This window comes from Cervus canadensis, chromosome 18 (genome assembly GCF_019320065.1).
Source record: "Cervus canadensis isolate Bull #8, Minnesota chromosome 18, ASM1932006v1, whole genome shotgun sequence".
In the NCBI taxonomy this organism is placed as follows: Eukaryota; Metazoa; Chordata; class Mammalia; order Artiodactyla; family Cervidae; genus Cervus; species Cervus canadensis.
The window spans coordinates 5,834,702-5,852,888 of record NC_057403.1 but is presented as its reverse complement, the minus strand read 5'-3'; the positions used below and the strand labels follow the sequence as shown (position 1 = coordinate 5,852,888).

Here is an 18,187-nt window from a genome sequence, read left to right as displayed (position 1 = left end):
TTTGAAACACCCCTTCTTGTGAAAATAAATTTTTCGTGGCCAAATTTGTTTTGTAAGTGATCAGTTAAACACAGCTAAACAGATATTACTTGAGAATGTCTAGGAATACATGCTGAATGTAACACTATATACTTCTTTGCCAATATATATCATGAGCCTTTTGGGTAGGTGGAGCTTGCATTTGAGCAAGTATTTGAGCAAGAAAGCACATTTTCAAGCAGAAATCCAACCTGGACATCCAGAGAAATGCCTAGACAATCTTGGGGAAGAGATCTCAATAAACTGGAAGAAAATGCACACAGATTGTGAAAAGATAAATTGATAATAAGCATGCTGACACAGTCTAAAAAATGGTATCACAACAGAAAGATGAAAACAGCTCACTTGCTACTCTGGGGGAAGGAAGTTTATGTTGTATGGTTTAACATCCTCCTGTTGTTAGATAACACACAACTTCATGTAGGATGCAGTAGAAGAAATGTGAGCTATTGTTCATGCTTTTTCAGCAGACAGACTTTTCATTGACTGAAAAGCACCATCTTGCTAATTTCATATTAACTTTCATAAAATCATCATTTTGAGTTGAAAGACAGGGTCAAAGCTGGCTTTACAAGAAGGTGGGGAAATGAACTGAAATTGATTAATCTGAAGGTATGAAAAAAGGCTTCTCTCTCAGCATAATAATGGTAAAATCCATTTCGCTGGGTGAGGCAATGCAGAAGAGTTCTCTTTATTAGATACTGGCAGATCAGCGGTCTTAAAGACACCCCATTACAAACAGTAGACAAAGCTTATTGGTTGTTCTCCATATGCCAGCTCCTGTGCTAAGTACTGAATGTGGATTACATTTTTAATACATGTGATGGTCCCAAGAGGTAGATACTACACTTACCCTCATTTTGCTCAAGATGGAAATTAGGTTCAAAGAGGTTAAGTCACTTACCTAACTGACATAGTACAGGATGAAACTCGGAGCAGAAGCGAGGCAGTCTGACTCAACTCACCTCACAACCTCTAGAGGCTAGAACCTTAAAACCTTTGTCTTCTAAGTATCAGCAGGCATTAAGTTGGCCCCTAGCTGGGAATACAAACCGCTCTGGCTAGGAACAACATAAATAATGCTATCTTGAAGGAATTAAAGAGCAACGAAGGGAGCTGGCAGCAGGGCTGGCAGCACTAATACAAGAGCTTCGCATTTTCCGTGAGTACAACAGCCACACACTTCCAGAGGAAGAAACTTAGAGGCAAATGAGTCTCAGAATCTGACCACTGGCAAAGACATCCACTCTCCTCCCAAAACCTATGTCTCCATCCCCGATGCAGCCAAATAAATAAATAAGTTTTTAAAAATTTAAAAAAGGAAAAGAGTAGCTACTGTTATGTTTATATTATGTGTTACATATTATTTATTATGAACCATTATCAGAATATCCTCTGAAGTTACACATATCAAAAACCACGGTAGATCTGAGCAGCTGAGAGGAGAACTCAAAGAATATTTTAGATTGTGAACTGTGTTCTTACATGTATTTCTTCACATTTTAAGTGCATGAATTCTCTTTACCAAAAATATTTCAAAAGCAAATTTCATACTTGTTCTGTGAGTTTCTCACAGAATGTTTTGGATTCATACCTCAGCTTAACCATGACTTCTAATTCTGCAAATGGTACAATGTTCCAACACACAATATATATTTTGTTATGCCTTTGCTATAATTAATCAGGCAAAAAATGAGTATTATATTTCCTAATGACAACTTTGTGTCCGCAAAGCAAAACCTTGCCACAATGTTAATACATCTATATGGTCGCTTGCATCAAAATGCACAATCCGTAATTCTAATTTCAAGCTTTAATTGCTATAGGCCACACTAATAAAGGATTTTAAAATGAAAAAATACACTTTCTGTAGGCTTTTTCTTTAAGAAATGCTACATAGTATAATGATATATGACACCCGGAGAACAACAGGATAAAAAACACCAAGCATTGCAAATGTGTTTGGAGAGAGAAAGATTAAGTTGCTACCAATTTTAATTTACTGGAACATATGAAAATGCACCTAACAATAACAGACTTTAAGAATAAGACAAACGTTTTTGTAATAAGAAATGCGTGAAATGGAATACAGACTCTTCCTTCAAGCAGACCCCAGGAGATATTGGAGTGTTTACTGAGCTTCTCTTCTGTGCCTTGTTCTGCACCAGAAACTCCAGGGACAAAGACAATGAGGGAGGCAAGCTTCCTTGCCTAAGAACTTGAACTTCACATTGGGAAATTCACCCATCGTTGGGATTTTGATAAGTTCCCACTATCCTCAGAACTCAAAGCAGAAGCAACAAGATTAAAAACCTTAAAATAAATGATAGACGGTCATCACAAAGGGATAAACGATTCTTGGGCAACAGAAAGGTCTGGCTGTAGCAGAACTGCTTATACTAATGTATTTGAAGACAAGTGTGGCTATCAAAAGAGAGAGGGGCAGGAAATGACAGACAGATTTACCATGTGTCTCAGCAAGGCCTGGAAGGTGAAACAGAGGCCAGACCTGCCCCCATGAACCTCCCTTCCCTTGGACAGGACTGACTGTATTGCAGGGAAGGTGCAGAGGCTTTGAGTCTGAAGCACTGACAGCCTTGATCTTCCTGTGCTCTCCTTCTCCGTGTGTGTGTGTGTGTGTGTGTGTGTGTGTGTGTGTGTGTGTGTGTGTGTGTGTGTGTGTGTGTGTGTGTGTGTGTGTGTGTGTGTGTGTGTGTGTGTGTGTGTGTGTGTGTGTGTGTGTGTGTGTGTGTCTTTGCGACCCCATGGATGGTAACCCATCAATACTGGCGTGGGTTGCCATTCCCTCCTCCAGGGGATCTTTCCTACCCAGGGATCGAACCCCCGTTTCCTGTACTAGTAGGTGGATTTTTTACCATTGAGTCAGCTATGAAGTGACAATTGTAACAGATCTTTTCGCGCAATTCCACCCTCCCTGAACACACATAAACACACACACACACACACACACACACAACTTCTTAGACTTCTCATTGTTATCAACTTCAATAACATGTTTAGTTTCTTATGAAGAGTGGCTATATGGCTTTCCCATAAGAAGACAGTGGGTTTCCCTGATAGCTCAGTTGGTAAAGAATCCTCCTGCAATGCAGGGGACCTCAGTTAGACCCCTGGGTTGGGAGGATCCCCTGGAGAAGGGAAAGGCTATCCACTCCAGTATTCTGGCCGGGAGGATTCCATGGACTAAACAGGTCACAAAGGGTCAGACACAACTAAGCGACTTTCACTTTCACTGTAAGAAGATAATACACACACGTTGAGTATTTACTATTTCCATACAGTTCACATTTGCTTTTTGTTTAATCCTCTAAACAACCCTAACAGTATGATGTCAGTATTCCACTGTTACCTGTAATTCAAATGTTTCCTCCACCTTTAGCTCATAAGCCACACGGAAAGTCATCTTTCTCTGTAATGGGAACTTATCAGGCTTCTCTACCAACATCAACTCAGATCCTCAACCCTTTTCAATATCCCACTTTCCAAAACAACTCAGTGTCATAAAATCATTATCAAACATGACTTGGTAGGGGTGGCAGGTTTTGAAAGATGTCTGTAGAGTATACGACATGTAAAGAGAACATCATACAAGAAAAAAAGGCATGAGAACTTCTTCAGTTCAGTCGCCCAGTTGTGTCCGACTCTTTGCGACCCCATGGACTGCAGCAACGCCAGGCTTCCCTGTCCATCACCAACTCCTGGAGCTTGCTCAAACTCATGTCCATTGAGTCAGTGATACGTTTCCATATATTATTCCACTAAGGCTGGTTCAACCAACTTGAGCTTCTAAGGTCCTTGGGATAAGAGACTATTAAAATTGCTTAGAATTATGTTTTCAGATATCTGTTTAGTTTTCCTATTCTTAAGGCACTGATACTATTCCCAAATCTTCGCACCATCTTAGACTTTCCAATTCCTATTCAAGTTCTTCTGCCTGCCCTACTTAGGTCCTTCCGATGCCTCCTTAGGAGAAGGTGTGGACGTGTCACACACGTAAACTGACCTTTCTCATACAACTGGGAGCCAGTGCTTCCTATGAAGGAGTCAGTGGCCACAGAACTAAGTAGATTCATCACAGCAGGAATCAAACAAACCTGTCTTTGATCATGGCGATGTACACAACCAGCAATATGCACTCAGACACTCAAGAAATTAGAACATTTTCGGAACAGAGTATCACCTTTTCCCAAAACACATCTGAGTGAAGTACACGATGATCATGTTATTCCTCTCCATTGATTTCCTCTTCTCACCTCTTCTTTCCTCTCTTTCCTTCTCCCCGCCCTCTCTGTAAAGAAGAAAGGTAACTAATTTCGTGGTGAGACATACATGGGCTGGAGAATTAGTATCTAGCTAAGCAGCAGCAGACTCTTCCACCCTCCCAGGGCTTCAGTTCCTCACGACTGCAAAACTGAGTTGAGAGTGCTGACCATTCAGGACTACTGCGCAGATAAAACGACATGGTGCATGCGACGTTGGAAGTATCCAGCGAAGGAATACGTGCCTTTTATACAGTAGCTGCCCTGCAAACAGCACCTATCCTATGACAATTAACACTAATCATAATAGTGGCGGGAGCAGTAGTAGTAGAAAATAAAACTCTGTCTGAGGCATAAGGGACTCCATATGGAGACTCTGTTCAATTTCTAATAACTGGTACTTAGATGAGATCATGGGGTTCCTGTAACATCCTCTCCTACCCACAGCAGAAGCCCCCCGCACAATAATGACAGCTCCTGTCAGAGAGACATACAGCCTGAGCTCCTGCATCTGACGTGGGCTGAAGCTCTCTGTTCTGAGCATGAGAGCCACGACAGACTCTTTGGGCCACACATCTTTCCTTAGACGGAGCTGCACTCTCTCCCCCTCCCTGAGGTTTCTGTCCATTAGTTCCAGTTTTGTACCCCCCGGGGCCAACCAAGATGAATCCAATCACTCTTGTTCCTGACAGCGCTTTAGATATCTGAACAAAGTGATTGTGTTCCCCCAGAGCATTCTCTTCTCCAAACAATCCGTGCTCAGATCATCTCTCCATGCAGTTTGCATCCCAGGCCCTTCAGTGTCCTGACTGGCAGTGTGATGCCCAATCTGACACAGTCTACAGCAGAACATAGAGAGCAGAGAACCACCTGTGATCTGCACTGTGTGTGTATCAATATGGCTAAATAAACTGACAGTCTCTGTATGTTGAATCTTACTGAGTGTGTGATTAAGTAAAACATCCAGACCTGTGATATGTGTGTGTTTGTACTGATAAGTTTATATTTGTATGTGTATTTACATATACATATATAATTTATATATAAATTTGTGTACATATTTCTTGCTCTCTTTCCCTCTCCTGCTAAGAATAATCCTTGTTAAACAGTTTTAATCTCACATGCATATTATGATATTTAAATGAGTTTCCACGTAAACTGCTTACATGGGTCAGGTGAATATAGGTGAATGACACCTATCCTTATTATATCTTTACATGTATAGATACAGACTATTTGTCAAAGTCTGTGACAAGTTCCATAGATATGCATGTACCTGGGAATATGTATCCTTAAACTACATATACAATATGGCCTCTGCCCTTAAAGAAATAAGAGCTTGGGAGAAATTATTTTTAATGATGGGTCAACTACTGAATACTGTCCCCAACTTACAGTTTTTTGACTTTACAATGGTGCAAAAATAATACACATTCAGTAGAAACTGTACCTGGAATTCTTAACTTTTGACATTTTCTAGGGTTACTGATATATGGTCTGACGGTCCCCTGTGACAGTGGGCAGGGCAGCGAGTCTCAGCTCGCAGTCAGCCACCGGAAAGCAGCCTCAATGACCAACACACCACCATCATTCTGCACTGAACCATTCTGTGCTTCACTTTCAGCACAGCACTCAATAAATTAGAGAGAGTCAACATTTTATTATAAAATAAGCTTTGCATTAAATGATTTTACCCAGCCGCAGGCTAAATGTGTAAGGTAGGCTAGGCTCAGTTATGATGTTCTGTAGGTTAGGTTGAAGTGAAAGTGTTAGTCGCTCAGTTGTATCTGACTTTTGCGACCCCCATGGACTGTAGCCCACCAAGCTCCTCTGTCCATGGGATTTCCCAAGCAAGGATACTGGAGTGGGTTGCCCATTCCCTTCTCGAGGGGATCTTCCCAACCCAGAGATTGAACCCAGATCCCCTGCATCGCAGGCAGATTCTTTACCATCTGAGCCACCGGGGAAGGTTATTTATTACAAGCATTTTTGACTTAACACTACTTTGAAGTTGTAGGGGACATAACCTCATCGTATGTGGAGGAAGATCTTGGGAATTAGGCACATGGGGGGTGCACAGGACACAGAGGAAGAATGCTGAGTTTATACCAGCAGCAGGGGAGAAAGAGGGGCAAGGGGTTTCAGGAAAATATTTCTGGGGGGTAGGACATTTGAGCATGAAATTTTCAAAGAATAAACTGGAATTAAGAGTATGAAAGGGCGCACATGTTCTAAGCGGCAGGAGGAATATATGCAAAGCAGACGATGCTATGCGCATGCGGACATGGGCAGAGTTGAACAGGTTTCCGTGCATTTGGCTTCAGGATACAGATACATTAGAAGATGTTCAACGTCCAGTTACAGGAAGTTATCACCTCAGCAGACAGAAAGCTTGTCAGCTTACATCTGAGAAATACCAGGGTGTACTGGAACGAGAAAGCTCTAGGGAGACACCCAAGCTCCACAATGTCTAAGCTGTACCAACTTGGACATACAGCTTACCTCCTGGCATGCACCTTCCTCATGTGTAAAATGAGTGTGATTATGCTCAGCAATAATATAGGGAAGGCACCTCCCTTCTAGGAACCACTTAGGATGCTGCTGCTACCCCTGCTTACTTATGACTTGATATTTAAGACAGACACGGGCCAAATGAAATGCATAAGTATTCCAGAAGCCACGCTGTTAACAAAAGGAAAGGAAAAGACGTTTATTGCGGAAAAGCAATTATTAGGTGCTGGGCATGCGGGTGAGAAACAGGGTTATTAGGAAGGGGCTGGAAAGGACGGCTGCTATTTTCAGTTGCCTTTCTGCTTTGAAATCACACCTACTTAAAAGTGCTGGTCTGGCTAAATCTCTATTTGTTCCACCAGAATTTTTTGTAAATATGCAAACTTTTAGCTAGAAAAAAATAACCCTACTTCATTTTATACATCTGCCACATCCCAAACTGTTTTATCTGATGACTGAGTATTTTACAGCACATCTTCCAACGTCTGCTGCTGTGACTCAACTGACTTAAAGAAATTAAGACTGTCTGGGTGCATTTTGCTATTTTCCCATAGATATAAGCAAAGCTATAGAAGGAGAGCAAATCAGACTGCAAATACACACCATAAATTTTGCTTCTTCTGATAAACATTTCTTAGTCAATCAAGAACTGCTTGTACTGAAGACTAAATGATGATTGTACGCCACATAGCAGAGAACTACTAATGCAATTGGGGCCAGTTAATGGATTCCGCTTTTACGCTATTTTCCCTTCATATTCTATGCCAAAATCTCTTTAAAGGAGCGGGCGTAGGTGATTTTTTTCTCCCTCCTCTTTGGTCATCATCTCTCTTTGAGGATGCTTTCCTTAAACAGCCTCTTTGGCACTAAATGTTAGCAAACAATTATTGAACACCTACTGTATGCCTGTGTGCTTGAGAGACAGTGATGAAGTGTCAGTGATAGTTGGTCTCTAGACGTCTCCTACAAAGGGATGTCAGTGGGACAGACAAGCGTAGGGGATATGATACGCTGTGGCGAGATCAAATTAGAGACAAGACTCTGTGGGAAAGGAAAGGTCAGGAAATATCTTCCTGAAATGTTTGATGTCTTAGTTCAATTCTGAGAAACAAAAGATAATGAGAAGTAGTAGTGAGATGAGGGGGGGAAGAGAGGGGAAGAAAGAAACATTCACTGTGTATTGACTGTATTCCAGGCGCTCTGATTTATCATCTTTCTAACTCAACAATTCTCTGCAGGAGGTACGGATGTTACCATTTTACAGATGTGGAAAATGAGGGTCATGCAGGAAAATATCTGCCAACAGCGAGTAAGGGTTACAACTAGGATTCAGACTAAGGCAGCTCCATGTCTAAGTACATTGTCTGTGTCATGGAATTCTGCTCCCCCCCTGCCAGTAACAGAGAAGGAGATGAATAATGGCATGGACACTTCAGGTGAGAAAGTGAACAGGTAAAAATCTTTGGAGGCCATGAACAGCAAGGGATTGTTGACAAATGGCCCTGAGTGGCAACATCAGGGGAGCCGGCCAACCTTTGCCCTGAGCTCTGGAGTGGACTGAATGCCCCTGAGTGTCCTCTGGCCATTACCACTGCTATGTCCTATTTCACCTGGGTCTCAGGACAGGACTCTTGACTGACACAGAATCACTATACAAATATTCTTTGGACATACTTTTGAAAAACCGTGCCTGGAGTGAACATATTCAGAAATCATGGGCTTTTACAGGGAAACGGAAATGTAGAGGTCTTTTGACCAAACTCCTCCAAGACAAGAAGTAGCTCAGAGCAGGGCAAGCATTTGTCCAAAGTCAGAGTGTGCTCAGAGCTAAGGGGTTTTTCTTTTTAACTCATTAACCATCAGGTGACATTGTCCTCCTGACCCAGGAGGGTATTTGTGGGTACTGGGAAGTGAGCAGCCTAGGGCCCAAAATGGTCTCATAAAACTGCAGCTTGGGGCACCTTACCTCCTACACCTGTTCCCAAACTCATACACCTGGTCATTCTCCAGATTCTTCCTGGTCAATAATTAGCACCTTTATCCAACTGCTTGAGTTAGTCTCATGAGAATGATTCATGGGCGTTCTCTCACCTGCCACAGCCAATTGAACACAAAGTCCTGCTTCCAATTCAAAACACACCTAGAACTTGCACCATGGCCTTCGTTCAAGCCAGCAACCCCCGTCTACAGGTAAACTGCAACAATCTGAATGCATCCATTCTTTACTTTTCTTTACTGAAACATAGTTGACTTACAATATTATACCAGCTTCAGATGTAACAATATAACAATTCAACATTTTTATGGATTATATTTCATATAAAGTTATTATAAAACATTGGCTATATTTGCTGTGTGGCACAGTATATTCCAGTATCTTACTTAATTTAAACCTAGTAGTTTGTACTTCTAAATCTCCTTCCTCTATCTTGCCCCTTCCCCTACTCCTTTCTCCACTGATAACCACTAGTTTGCTCCCTGCATCTGCAAGTCTGTTTCTGTTTTGTTATGTTCATTTGTTTTCTTTTGTTTAGATTCCACATATAAGTGCAAACATACAGTACTTGCCTTTCTCTAACTTATTTCACTAAGCATAATAATCTCTGGCCCATCCATTTGCAAGTGGCAAAATTTCATTATTTTTTATGGCTGAGTAATATTTCATGTGTGTGTGTATGTGTGTGTACATCTCACATCTTCTTTATTCATTAACCTATCAATGGACACAAGTTGCTTCCATACCCTGGTTATTGTATATAATGGTATGAACATTGGGGTTCACATGAAAAGAACCTCAACATTACTAATCATCAGGGAAATGCAAATGAAATATCACCTCATATCTGTCAGAATGACTTTCAACAAAAAGACAAGACATGAAAAGTGGTAAAAAAAAAACATGTGGAGAAAAGGGACCCCTTGTGCACTGTTGGTGGGAATGTGAACTGGAGCGGCCACTACGGAAAACAGTATGGCGGTTGCTCAAAATGTTAACGATGGAACTATGATATGACCACAGGATCCAGCAATTCCACTCCTGGGTATATATCCAAAGCAAATGAAAACATTAATTTGAAAAGACCCATGCATCCCCTCTGTCTCATCCACTAGCAGCCAAAATGCTCTTCATTAACTAATACAATCAGATCACATCTACTTAAGTAAAAACAAATCAACAACTGCCCAGTGCATTTGAGATACAATTCAGGATTCTCTCCCTGTCCTGCGACACCCTGGGTAATCTATCTCTATATTTCCTCAAAGCTCATTAAACATTAGTTTTAGAGATATTTTTTAGGTCCTCAAAACCTCCAAATTCCATCCTCCCTCAATGCCTTCTGTAGTCTTTGCCTTCCAGGAACAGTCTCTCCCTACACTAATCCTAACTAGCTCATCTGCATATTTTAATTCTCAGCTTGAAAAGAATACCATTAAGGAGGCCTCCACTCACCTCTCTTTCCCACCTCTCCCATATAAATTAGTTCCCAGTTATATTCTCTTGTAGACTCTGAGCAATTAAATCACATTTAATTATTCATTTATTAGCAAACTATTTGACTTTGAGTAAGTAGTTCAATTTTCCTAGCTTCCCTGTTCTTACCTATAAAATGGGCATAAGAATACTTACTCTGAAGAACAGTTGTAAAGACTGAAATTAAAGTACTTAATAGGCATTGAATGAATAGCTATTAAAAGTTTATTCTTCAATTCTACCCCTGCCCAGAACAATACTCTTTGCAATGGGGCCTCCATCATGGCTTAAGACCCAGGAGTAAAGTGACTGCAATCAGAACAGAGAGACTTCTCTGAAATAGTGTTTCCAAGAAGGCGGCTCTGGAGCCACCTGTGTAAAATACTGCATTCTACTGTGACCCACCTGTGCTTGACAGAAACATCACTATTATCTCTTAGGCACCAGAGGGGCAATTGAATAGGGAAGGGGAAACACACACAACAAGGAGCTAAAGCACTGAAATACTCACAGTGTGCTGCGTACGTTCATCTATCTTAAGCCGAGGACACTCGAGAAAGTTTTTTTAAGCCTTCTCCATTTAAGGATCATTTCTGCCTTCCCCTTTCCAGCCCTGATAGCCAACGTTTCAACGTTCATGCAAATTGGACCCCAGAACTCTCAAATCCTGTAGCCTAAACCAACCTTAGAGTGTTTGCAAAGCCAGCTGATTTGCAAAGTACCAATCTTGAGAACACTTCCAATGGTTCTTCAGGAGCACAAACGTATTTAAATGCACCTATTCACAAGCTTAAAAAGTAATGTAAATGTATGCACATATGAACATTGAAATAGCCCTCTGTGAGGAGTTTTAATAAACCAATCTTTGTCCACACAACAAACAAACCAGAATTAGAAATCAGAATCAGAACCATCATTATGCATACCTGCAATTCATTTTAAGAAATGTATATGTTCTAGAAAAGGTGTCTGTACACCACTATTTTGTACATTGGATTATATTTTTAAAATCACTAAATGAGTAAGCTATTTTAACTAGCTTTCAAATGAAACCTTTGGTAAACTGAAGAATCATTTTGTAGTGTGAATAATTGGCATCATTAAATTCGTTTTGTAAACAAGGGACACTTGCACCACGTTTAAATTCAAGCAGATGATTCATTTGCTCTTGGTTTGGGGATTCATCCATTCCGTTAGCATTTTTCATCCATACATTATTCATGTATTCATTCTGCAAATATTTACTGAGTGCTTACCATATGTCTGGCACAGTATTAGATGCTCCAGACACAGGACTGAACAAGACAGAACGAGAGAGGAGTGAACAAGTACTTTGCCCTCCTGAAGTTTGTCTCCTGGTGGAGCAAGATAGCCAATAAAAACAGGTAAATTAAAATATGTAATATGATGTCAAGTAAATAAATGTTGTAACAGGAATAAAGCAGTCTAAAGGGATAAAAAGTGGGTAGCCTGCAATAGGTTAGATGATAGAATGGGTGCTTCTGCTGATAAGACAGCCAGGTAAATCCTGAGTAAACAAGCAAAATGAGGGCGCAAACCATGAAAAGGGGCAAGGGTGCTTCAGGCAGAGGAAATATAAGTGTCTTGAATCTGAAGTACAACTGCCTATGAACAAGAAAATGAGTGTGTCTTGATTGGTCAAGGCAGACTGGTAGATCAGCAAAATACTTGAGGGCTGGCTCAGGCTGCAGCCTCTAGGCTGCGGCATAGAGGCAGGGACGGGGCCATTGTTCTCAGCATGAGTAGGGGCAGGGGACAAAAGGCCCTCAGAATCCAGATTTCTGCCCATGATGGAAAACTGTGGTTTTCCCAACTGGATCAACATACTTACATCATCTCTTATATCCTCTTTCTTCCTCTTGTCTTTTCTCCACTTTTATTGATCTTCCCTTCCTCTCTTACTTCCTGTCACTCTTTTCTTCGTTTACCCTTTCATAAAAATACTTCGTGCACCTATTGTGTTCCAGGCACTGTGCCTAGGGATCCAATTGATGTCCTCTGTCTTGGGTGTAGAGGCAAGAACTTCTCTCTCTTCCCCCCAACCCTGCAAAGATATCAAGATTAGAATCTGCTGCCTGAGCTCCTCCACTGAAAGGGCAAGCTTGCAAGTCAAACATACATAGGTTGGAATTCCAGCCCCATTATTTACCAGTTGCATTTATATTGAGCAATGTATGTAATTTTCTTGCCTCAATTCTCTCATCTGTAAAATAAGAATAATAATACATAATTTGAAGGAATGTTTTGAGAATATGAACTGTGGTGCTGGAGAAGACTCTTGAGAGTCCCTTGGACTGCAAGGAGATCCAACCAGTCCATCCTAAAGGAGATCAGTCCTGGGTGTTCATTGGAGGGACTGATGCTGAAGCTGAAACTCCAATACTTTGGCCACCTCATGTGAAGAGTTGACTCATTGGAAAAGACCCTGATGCTGGGAGGGATTGGGGGCAGGAGAAGGGGACGACAGAGGATGAGATGGCTGGATGGCATCACCGACTAGATGGACGTGAGTTTGAGTAAACTCCGGGAGTTGGTGATGGACAGGGAGGCCTGGCGTGCTACGATTCATGGGGTCACAAAGAGTCGGACACGACTGAGCAACAGAACTGAACTGAACTTTGCGAATTTCTAGTTTTATACATAAGTGGGTGATTAATATTATTATTATTCTTTCTGCTTGCTTTCTTCCTTTCCAACTTGAACCTCGGAATAAAGGGGACATAGTTACAACAGTTTGGTAGGATACTGCAATCTACTTCGGATTTTGTCTCCTTTAATGTTGTATTCTGTAGAGGAGATATTCTGTCTCCTCTAGACTACTGTATTCATGATTAAACGCTATAACCCATGGGCCCTGACAACCCAAGATGACCCAGGATGGTGGCATGATGGAAATCTGGGTTTACTTACAGGAGAAGGCATTAATGCCCCAACTCTTTACCTTTCTCTGAATTGAGACTCTTTGTTATGCAACTTCTCAAGTTTCTTCCTTTAAAAAATCAGATTATATTTCTCCACCCCTTAGCTTTCAGTCGAGCCAAATGGTGTGCTTTGGCCAATAAAATGAGATAGGAAAGATAGTTTCCAGTTTTAAGCCTACCTCAAGACATTATGCATAATTCTGCTTGATGTCTTGTGCAGTTGCCATCACCAGGAGAGTACGCCCAAGATAGCCCCAAGGAGGAGGATGAGAAATACAGGAAGCTGAGCAGAGTTGCCACAGCTCAGCCCAATCTAGACCAGGCAACCCCAGCCAACCCACAGATGTATGAAAATATGTAATTGTTATTTTAAGCCACTGAATGCTGGGGTCATTCATATCCTAATATTTGACTGACAGACCGGCCTTAGTAAAAAATACTGCTTAACATTATCAATTAATCAAATAATTGATTGGATTTTTAATGCATTAGATGCTGGGGATATAAACAAAACCGAAAAGTATCATACCTGCCCTGAGGGAACTTACAGTCTAGGTGAGAGGGAAAGAAAAGGAAGCACTGCTGGCAGAGTTAAAGAGGGTTTGTTTGAGAGACAGGGAATGCCTGGAGTCAGGGCTTAGCCCGAGATGGCTGTCTGACTGCTCCTAGTGGCGGAAAGAGGAATTGCATCTAAGAGATGTCCTGTATTGTAGGCAGGTTCTCTACCATCTGCGGCTTCCCTGGCCGTGGCACCAGGGAAGCCCCTTTTAATTTTCATGTGCTGTGCTGTGCTAAGCCGCTTAATCTTGTCTAAGTCTTTGCGACCCCATGAGCTGAAGCCTGCTAGGCTCCTCTGTCCATGGGGATTCTCAGCAGTCTGACTTTCAGCTTTGGAAGGATCCTCCTCAGAACTTACATTGGATAAGTTCTCATTCACATCTATGGAACCTAAGGCTCAGAGAAAGAGAATGATTTACCCAAGGTGATTCAGTGAATTTGCAGATCTAGGACATGAATCCAGGGCCTCTGCCCCCAAGGTTGGCACATCTAATTCTATATGACCCATGACAGGCCTCACAGTGTCAGTAAATTCTGAACTGATAAATATTCTTGACCAAAAGTTTTATTACTATTACCATTTATGATAAGATGAAACTCCACATTGTTATAATTCATAACTATAACATGACTTCTTTCTTGCCCAGGTGATTTAAGGTATGATAATAATCAGACCTCATAATTAATAACAATAATTACTAATTTTCATCTATTGAGCCTCTGCTTGAAGCACAGTGCTCACTGCCGTAGGTATATGGGCACGTTTAATCCCTGCAACAATCCAGGCACAGATACCAAACCCTATTTTATGGAACTGTAAACGGAATCTCACAGAAACTCACTAGTAAGCAACAGAACCAAGAATCAGACTCAGATCCAAGGCCTGCAGTCTCCCCACCTATCTCTGTGGCCTCAGCTGTGAGAATCTCCATCTGAAACGTCTGGTTCAGAAAAGGCACACCTGCTCAATCTTCCTCAGCATGCTCTTCTCTGCCTGGGGAAGGCATAATGGGAGCCTACCACCATGTGATAATGCCATCTCCCTACTTGGATCTTGCCTCTCTTTTTATACCATTTACCAAAGGCTGTCTCTAGAGCTGGAAGCTTTGAGAAGGCCTGGGGTAGCCTAGGGCTTCTAAGTGAAAACAAGGAACTGACTCAGCAGGGTCTGGCTATCTTCAGAGTCTGAGGACCGACACATCAAAGGGACGGCAGCCTGGTACCTTTGATGAAGGAACCAACAGGAAATTATCAGCTTCTTGCTGACAAGGACAAAGACAAGAAAAGGCCCATTTGAGCCTCATCTCTGTCTGGATGGGAAGAGTCAGGAAGCAGAGGGGACTGTTTAATCCTGCCTCCAGAGCAACTATGAACCCTGGCTTCCTCCCGTGAAGAACAAGGTGAAGAAAAGGTGAGGCAAGTTAAGATAAACACCCAAACTTTCGGCTGCCTGGATGAACCGAACCTTTTAATTTAAACTGTCAAAAAAAGAGGTTTTTTTTTTTTTTTTTTTTTCTCTTTTCCTTTTTTAATCTAAACTGTAATCACACAGTACTCCACCCAAGAGCTCGATATGGATTTCTAAGGAGAACCTAACATAGTCATAAAAAAAATCCCCTCGGAAATGTGCACTTTGTACTGTGCCTATGTGTAGGTGTGTTTAAAATGTCACGAACTGGAATGCCTAACTCTGGTTCTCAGGAATTAATCACTTAAGAGTGAAAGGGGGGAATTAACTTGCTTTAACACTTATAAGATTCTCCAAAGCATTTGCCAAAATAGAACTTGCTGAATAGAAGCATGGTTATCTTTCCACAAGAACTAGCTTTTTTTTTTTTCTATAAAACTGCCTTGCAAAAAGTTTCCCCCTGGGGCTCAGCTGCAGGTCATAGATACTCTGGGAATAAAGGTGTAAAATAAAATTTTTGTCTTTCTTTTTGATTGTGACTCAATGAATTTTAGTAAATGTATAGATTTGTGCAACCATCATCATCATCCAGTTTTAGAACATTTTCATCATCCAACACAGTTCCCTCAAGCCCATTTTCATCAATTTTTATTCACACCCTTGGGACAACAACTGATCTGCTTTCTGTCTCTATTATAAATTTTCCTTTTTGGAACATTTCATATAAATGGAATCAGAAAATATATGGCTTCTGCCTCTGGCTCTTAACATGTTTTTTAGGTTCATTCATGTTGTAACATACACCTGTATTTATTTTCTTTTTAATGCCAAATACTATTCCATTATATGGATATACCACATTTTATTTATTCACTCACTAGTAGATGGACGCTTGGACAGTTTCCAACTTTTGGCTATAATGGCTAATTCTGCTTTTCAGGTACATGTGTGTGGGCTAACAATAGTTTCTAGTTGTCTTAAGTAGACACCCAGGCGTAAAACTGCTGGTTTGTGCAAAGGAATACTGACAGCCCTTATACACGGAGTTCCATCTGATTCGGGTGTGCAATGTGAGTAGAAATCTACCAAACGATAGATTAACATACTTAAACATACTTTTTAAAATCTAATGATGTTATCATTCACAGAAGAGTCCGAAACCTCTGTGGCATCAGAGACGGTTTTGTGGAACATATTTCCACGGCGGGGGGCGGGTGGGGAGTGGTCAGCGAGAGCAGGGACTGGTTGGAGAGACCGTGAAGCCGCAGATGAAGCTTGGTTCTCTCGCCAGTCCCACTCCGCTGCTCACCTCCTGCTCTGCTGCCTGGTTCCTAACAGGCCATGGACCATTACGGGTCAGGGGGTCTGGGACCCCTGGTCTAAAAAAAAAAACCTCACTACCACCACCAAACTGCTGTCACATGACGAATTCTGAAACAAAGGCAAAGGATATACTCCGGATAACGTCAGGTCACATGCGACGAGGCCCATCCTTGGCTGTGCCTCCAAAATGGAAATAATGACTTTTCTCACGGATCAAGTCATGTCCTAACCATCATGAATGATCCTCGACATTTTTGTATACCTGCAACTAGACCGAAGAGTCCTTTACGTTCCCTTCCTGTTCCCACTTAGACTTACGTGGAAAGCATGAGAAAATTCAGACCACCGTCTGGAGACAAAGAGCCAAACGCGAGTATCTCTGAGGGAGAGAGGGGCCCCCTTCCCTCCTCCCGTGGCACTCAGAGCCCCCATCACCGCGCTCTGCCCCGTTAGAGGGCGGGGACCTTGGCCGAGGCCGAGGCGACACTCCAGGTTTTAGGGCTTAGAACACAGAAGTGGAAGGTGGACAGGACCAGAGACGCTGAGAGAGGACGCAGGCAGGGTGTGGAAGGGGCTCCGTGGGGCACCGCGGCCCGCTCACCGCGCTCCCGGGAAAGCGTTCCGCCTCCTCGGCCTCGAGCGGGCCTCGCGCGGGCACGTGTGCGGCGAGAGTGGGTGCCCGGCGCCCAGAGCCCTGTCTCCTCGCGACCTTCGGGAAGTAAAGGGTGTGGGGGGGTGCACTTAAGAGCAAGAGAAATGAGAAACGGCAAACTCAGCGGCCTCACCCCCAGCCCAGGAACCAGCAGTTTAAGGGCCACCGGGACACGGAGGGCGAAGGACTCGGCGTCTCTGCCCTGGACGCGGGCAGCGGCGGCTTGCCGCGCCTCCGGGAACCCAGAATCGCCGAGAAGCCCGCGGGCGCCCGGGGGGCGGGGGCGTGGTACCCGGATGGCCCCGCCCCGCCGCCCGCCCCCGCGCGCGTCCCGGGCGCCGCGTGCGAACGCCGGGGCTCCGTGTGCTTCGCGGACTCGGGAGCCCGGGGCGAGGGGCGCGGGGCGGGCTTTGGTCGCCCCCCTCGGTCCCGCCACCTCTCCAATTCAGTTCCCCGTTCGCGCGCAGTCCGAGGCGCTCTCTTCCTTTTTCTACCTCTTTTAATGTTAATTCCTCGGCCCGACTGCATCCCTCTCGCCTCCTCCCCCTTCCTGGCGAGCCCGTCCCTCCTTTTCGGCCCTCTTCGCGGTCCCTCCTGGGATTCCAGTTATCCTTTTGCTGCTTCATCTTCCCTCCGCCTCTGCTTTTTCCGCCACCTCCCACCCGAAAAACTTGTTCCGGCCAGGGGTCCCCCTCCGGGCACAGTTGTCCCCCCTTTCTCCCTAGGGACGGCAGAGTGTGCGGGCCCCAGCATTGTTCCCCGAAGCAAGAGCGCCCCGCCCAGTCCCTGGCGTGATTCCGAAGCCCGGGCCCGGCCAGCGTTTTCTCCTGGCGACTCCGCAAGGGCAGGAAGCAGGCCCGGGGCCCCTTCTTCCGAGGAGTCTTCTTAGAGGGACACAGTGCGGGACTCAGGAAGGATGCGGGCCCTGAGTCCTTAGGCCGGGTCGTCAGCAGAACCGCACTCTCCACGGAGCCTGGGGTCGGGGGGCGCAGCGAAGGGGCC

General features: G+C 43.5%; 1 protein-coding gene across 1 annotated transcript in view; it reads left to right on the top strand.

Moving 5' to 3' along the window:
• Positions 1–16,631: 16,631 nt before the first annotated feature.
• Positions 16,632–18,187, top strand: part of LOC122420433 (collagen alpha-1(I) chain-like) — a 102,441-nt gene continuing 100,885 nt past the window's right edge. Inside the window, exons 1-3 of the mRNA XM_043435572.1 lie at positions 16,632–16,652; positions 16,987–17,258; positions 17,330–18,029. Coding sequence (XP_043291507.1) covers positions 16,632–16,652; positions 16,987–17,258; positions 17,330–18,029 — 993 coding nt within the window. The remainder of the gene's footprint in view (positions 16,653–16,986; positions 17,259–17,329; positions 18,030–18,187) is intronic.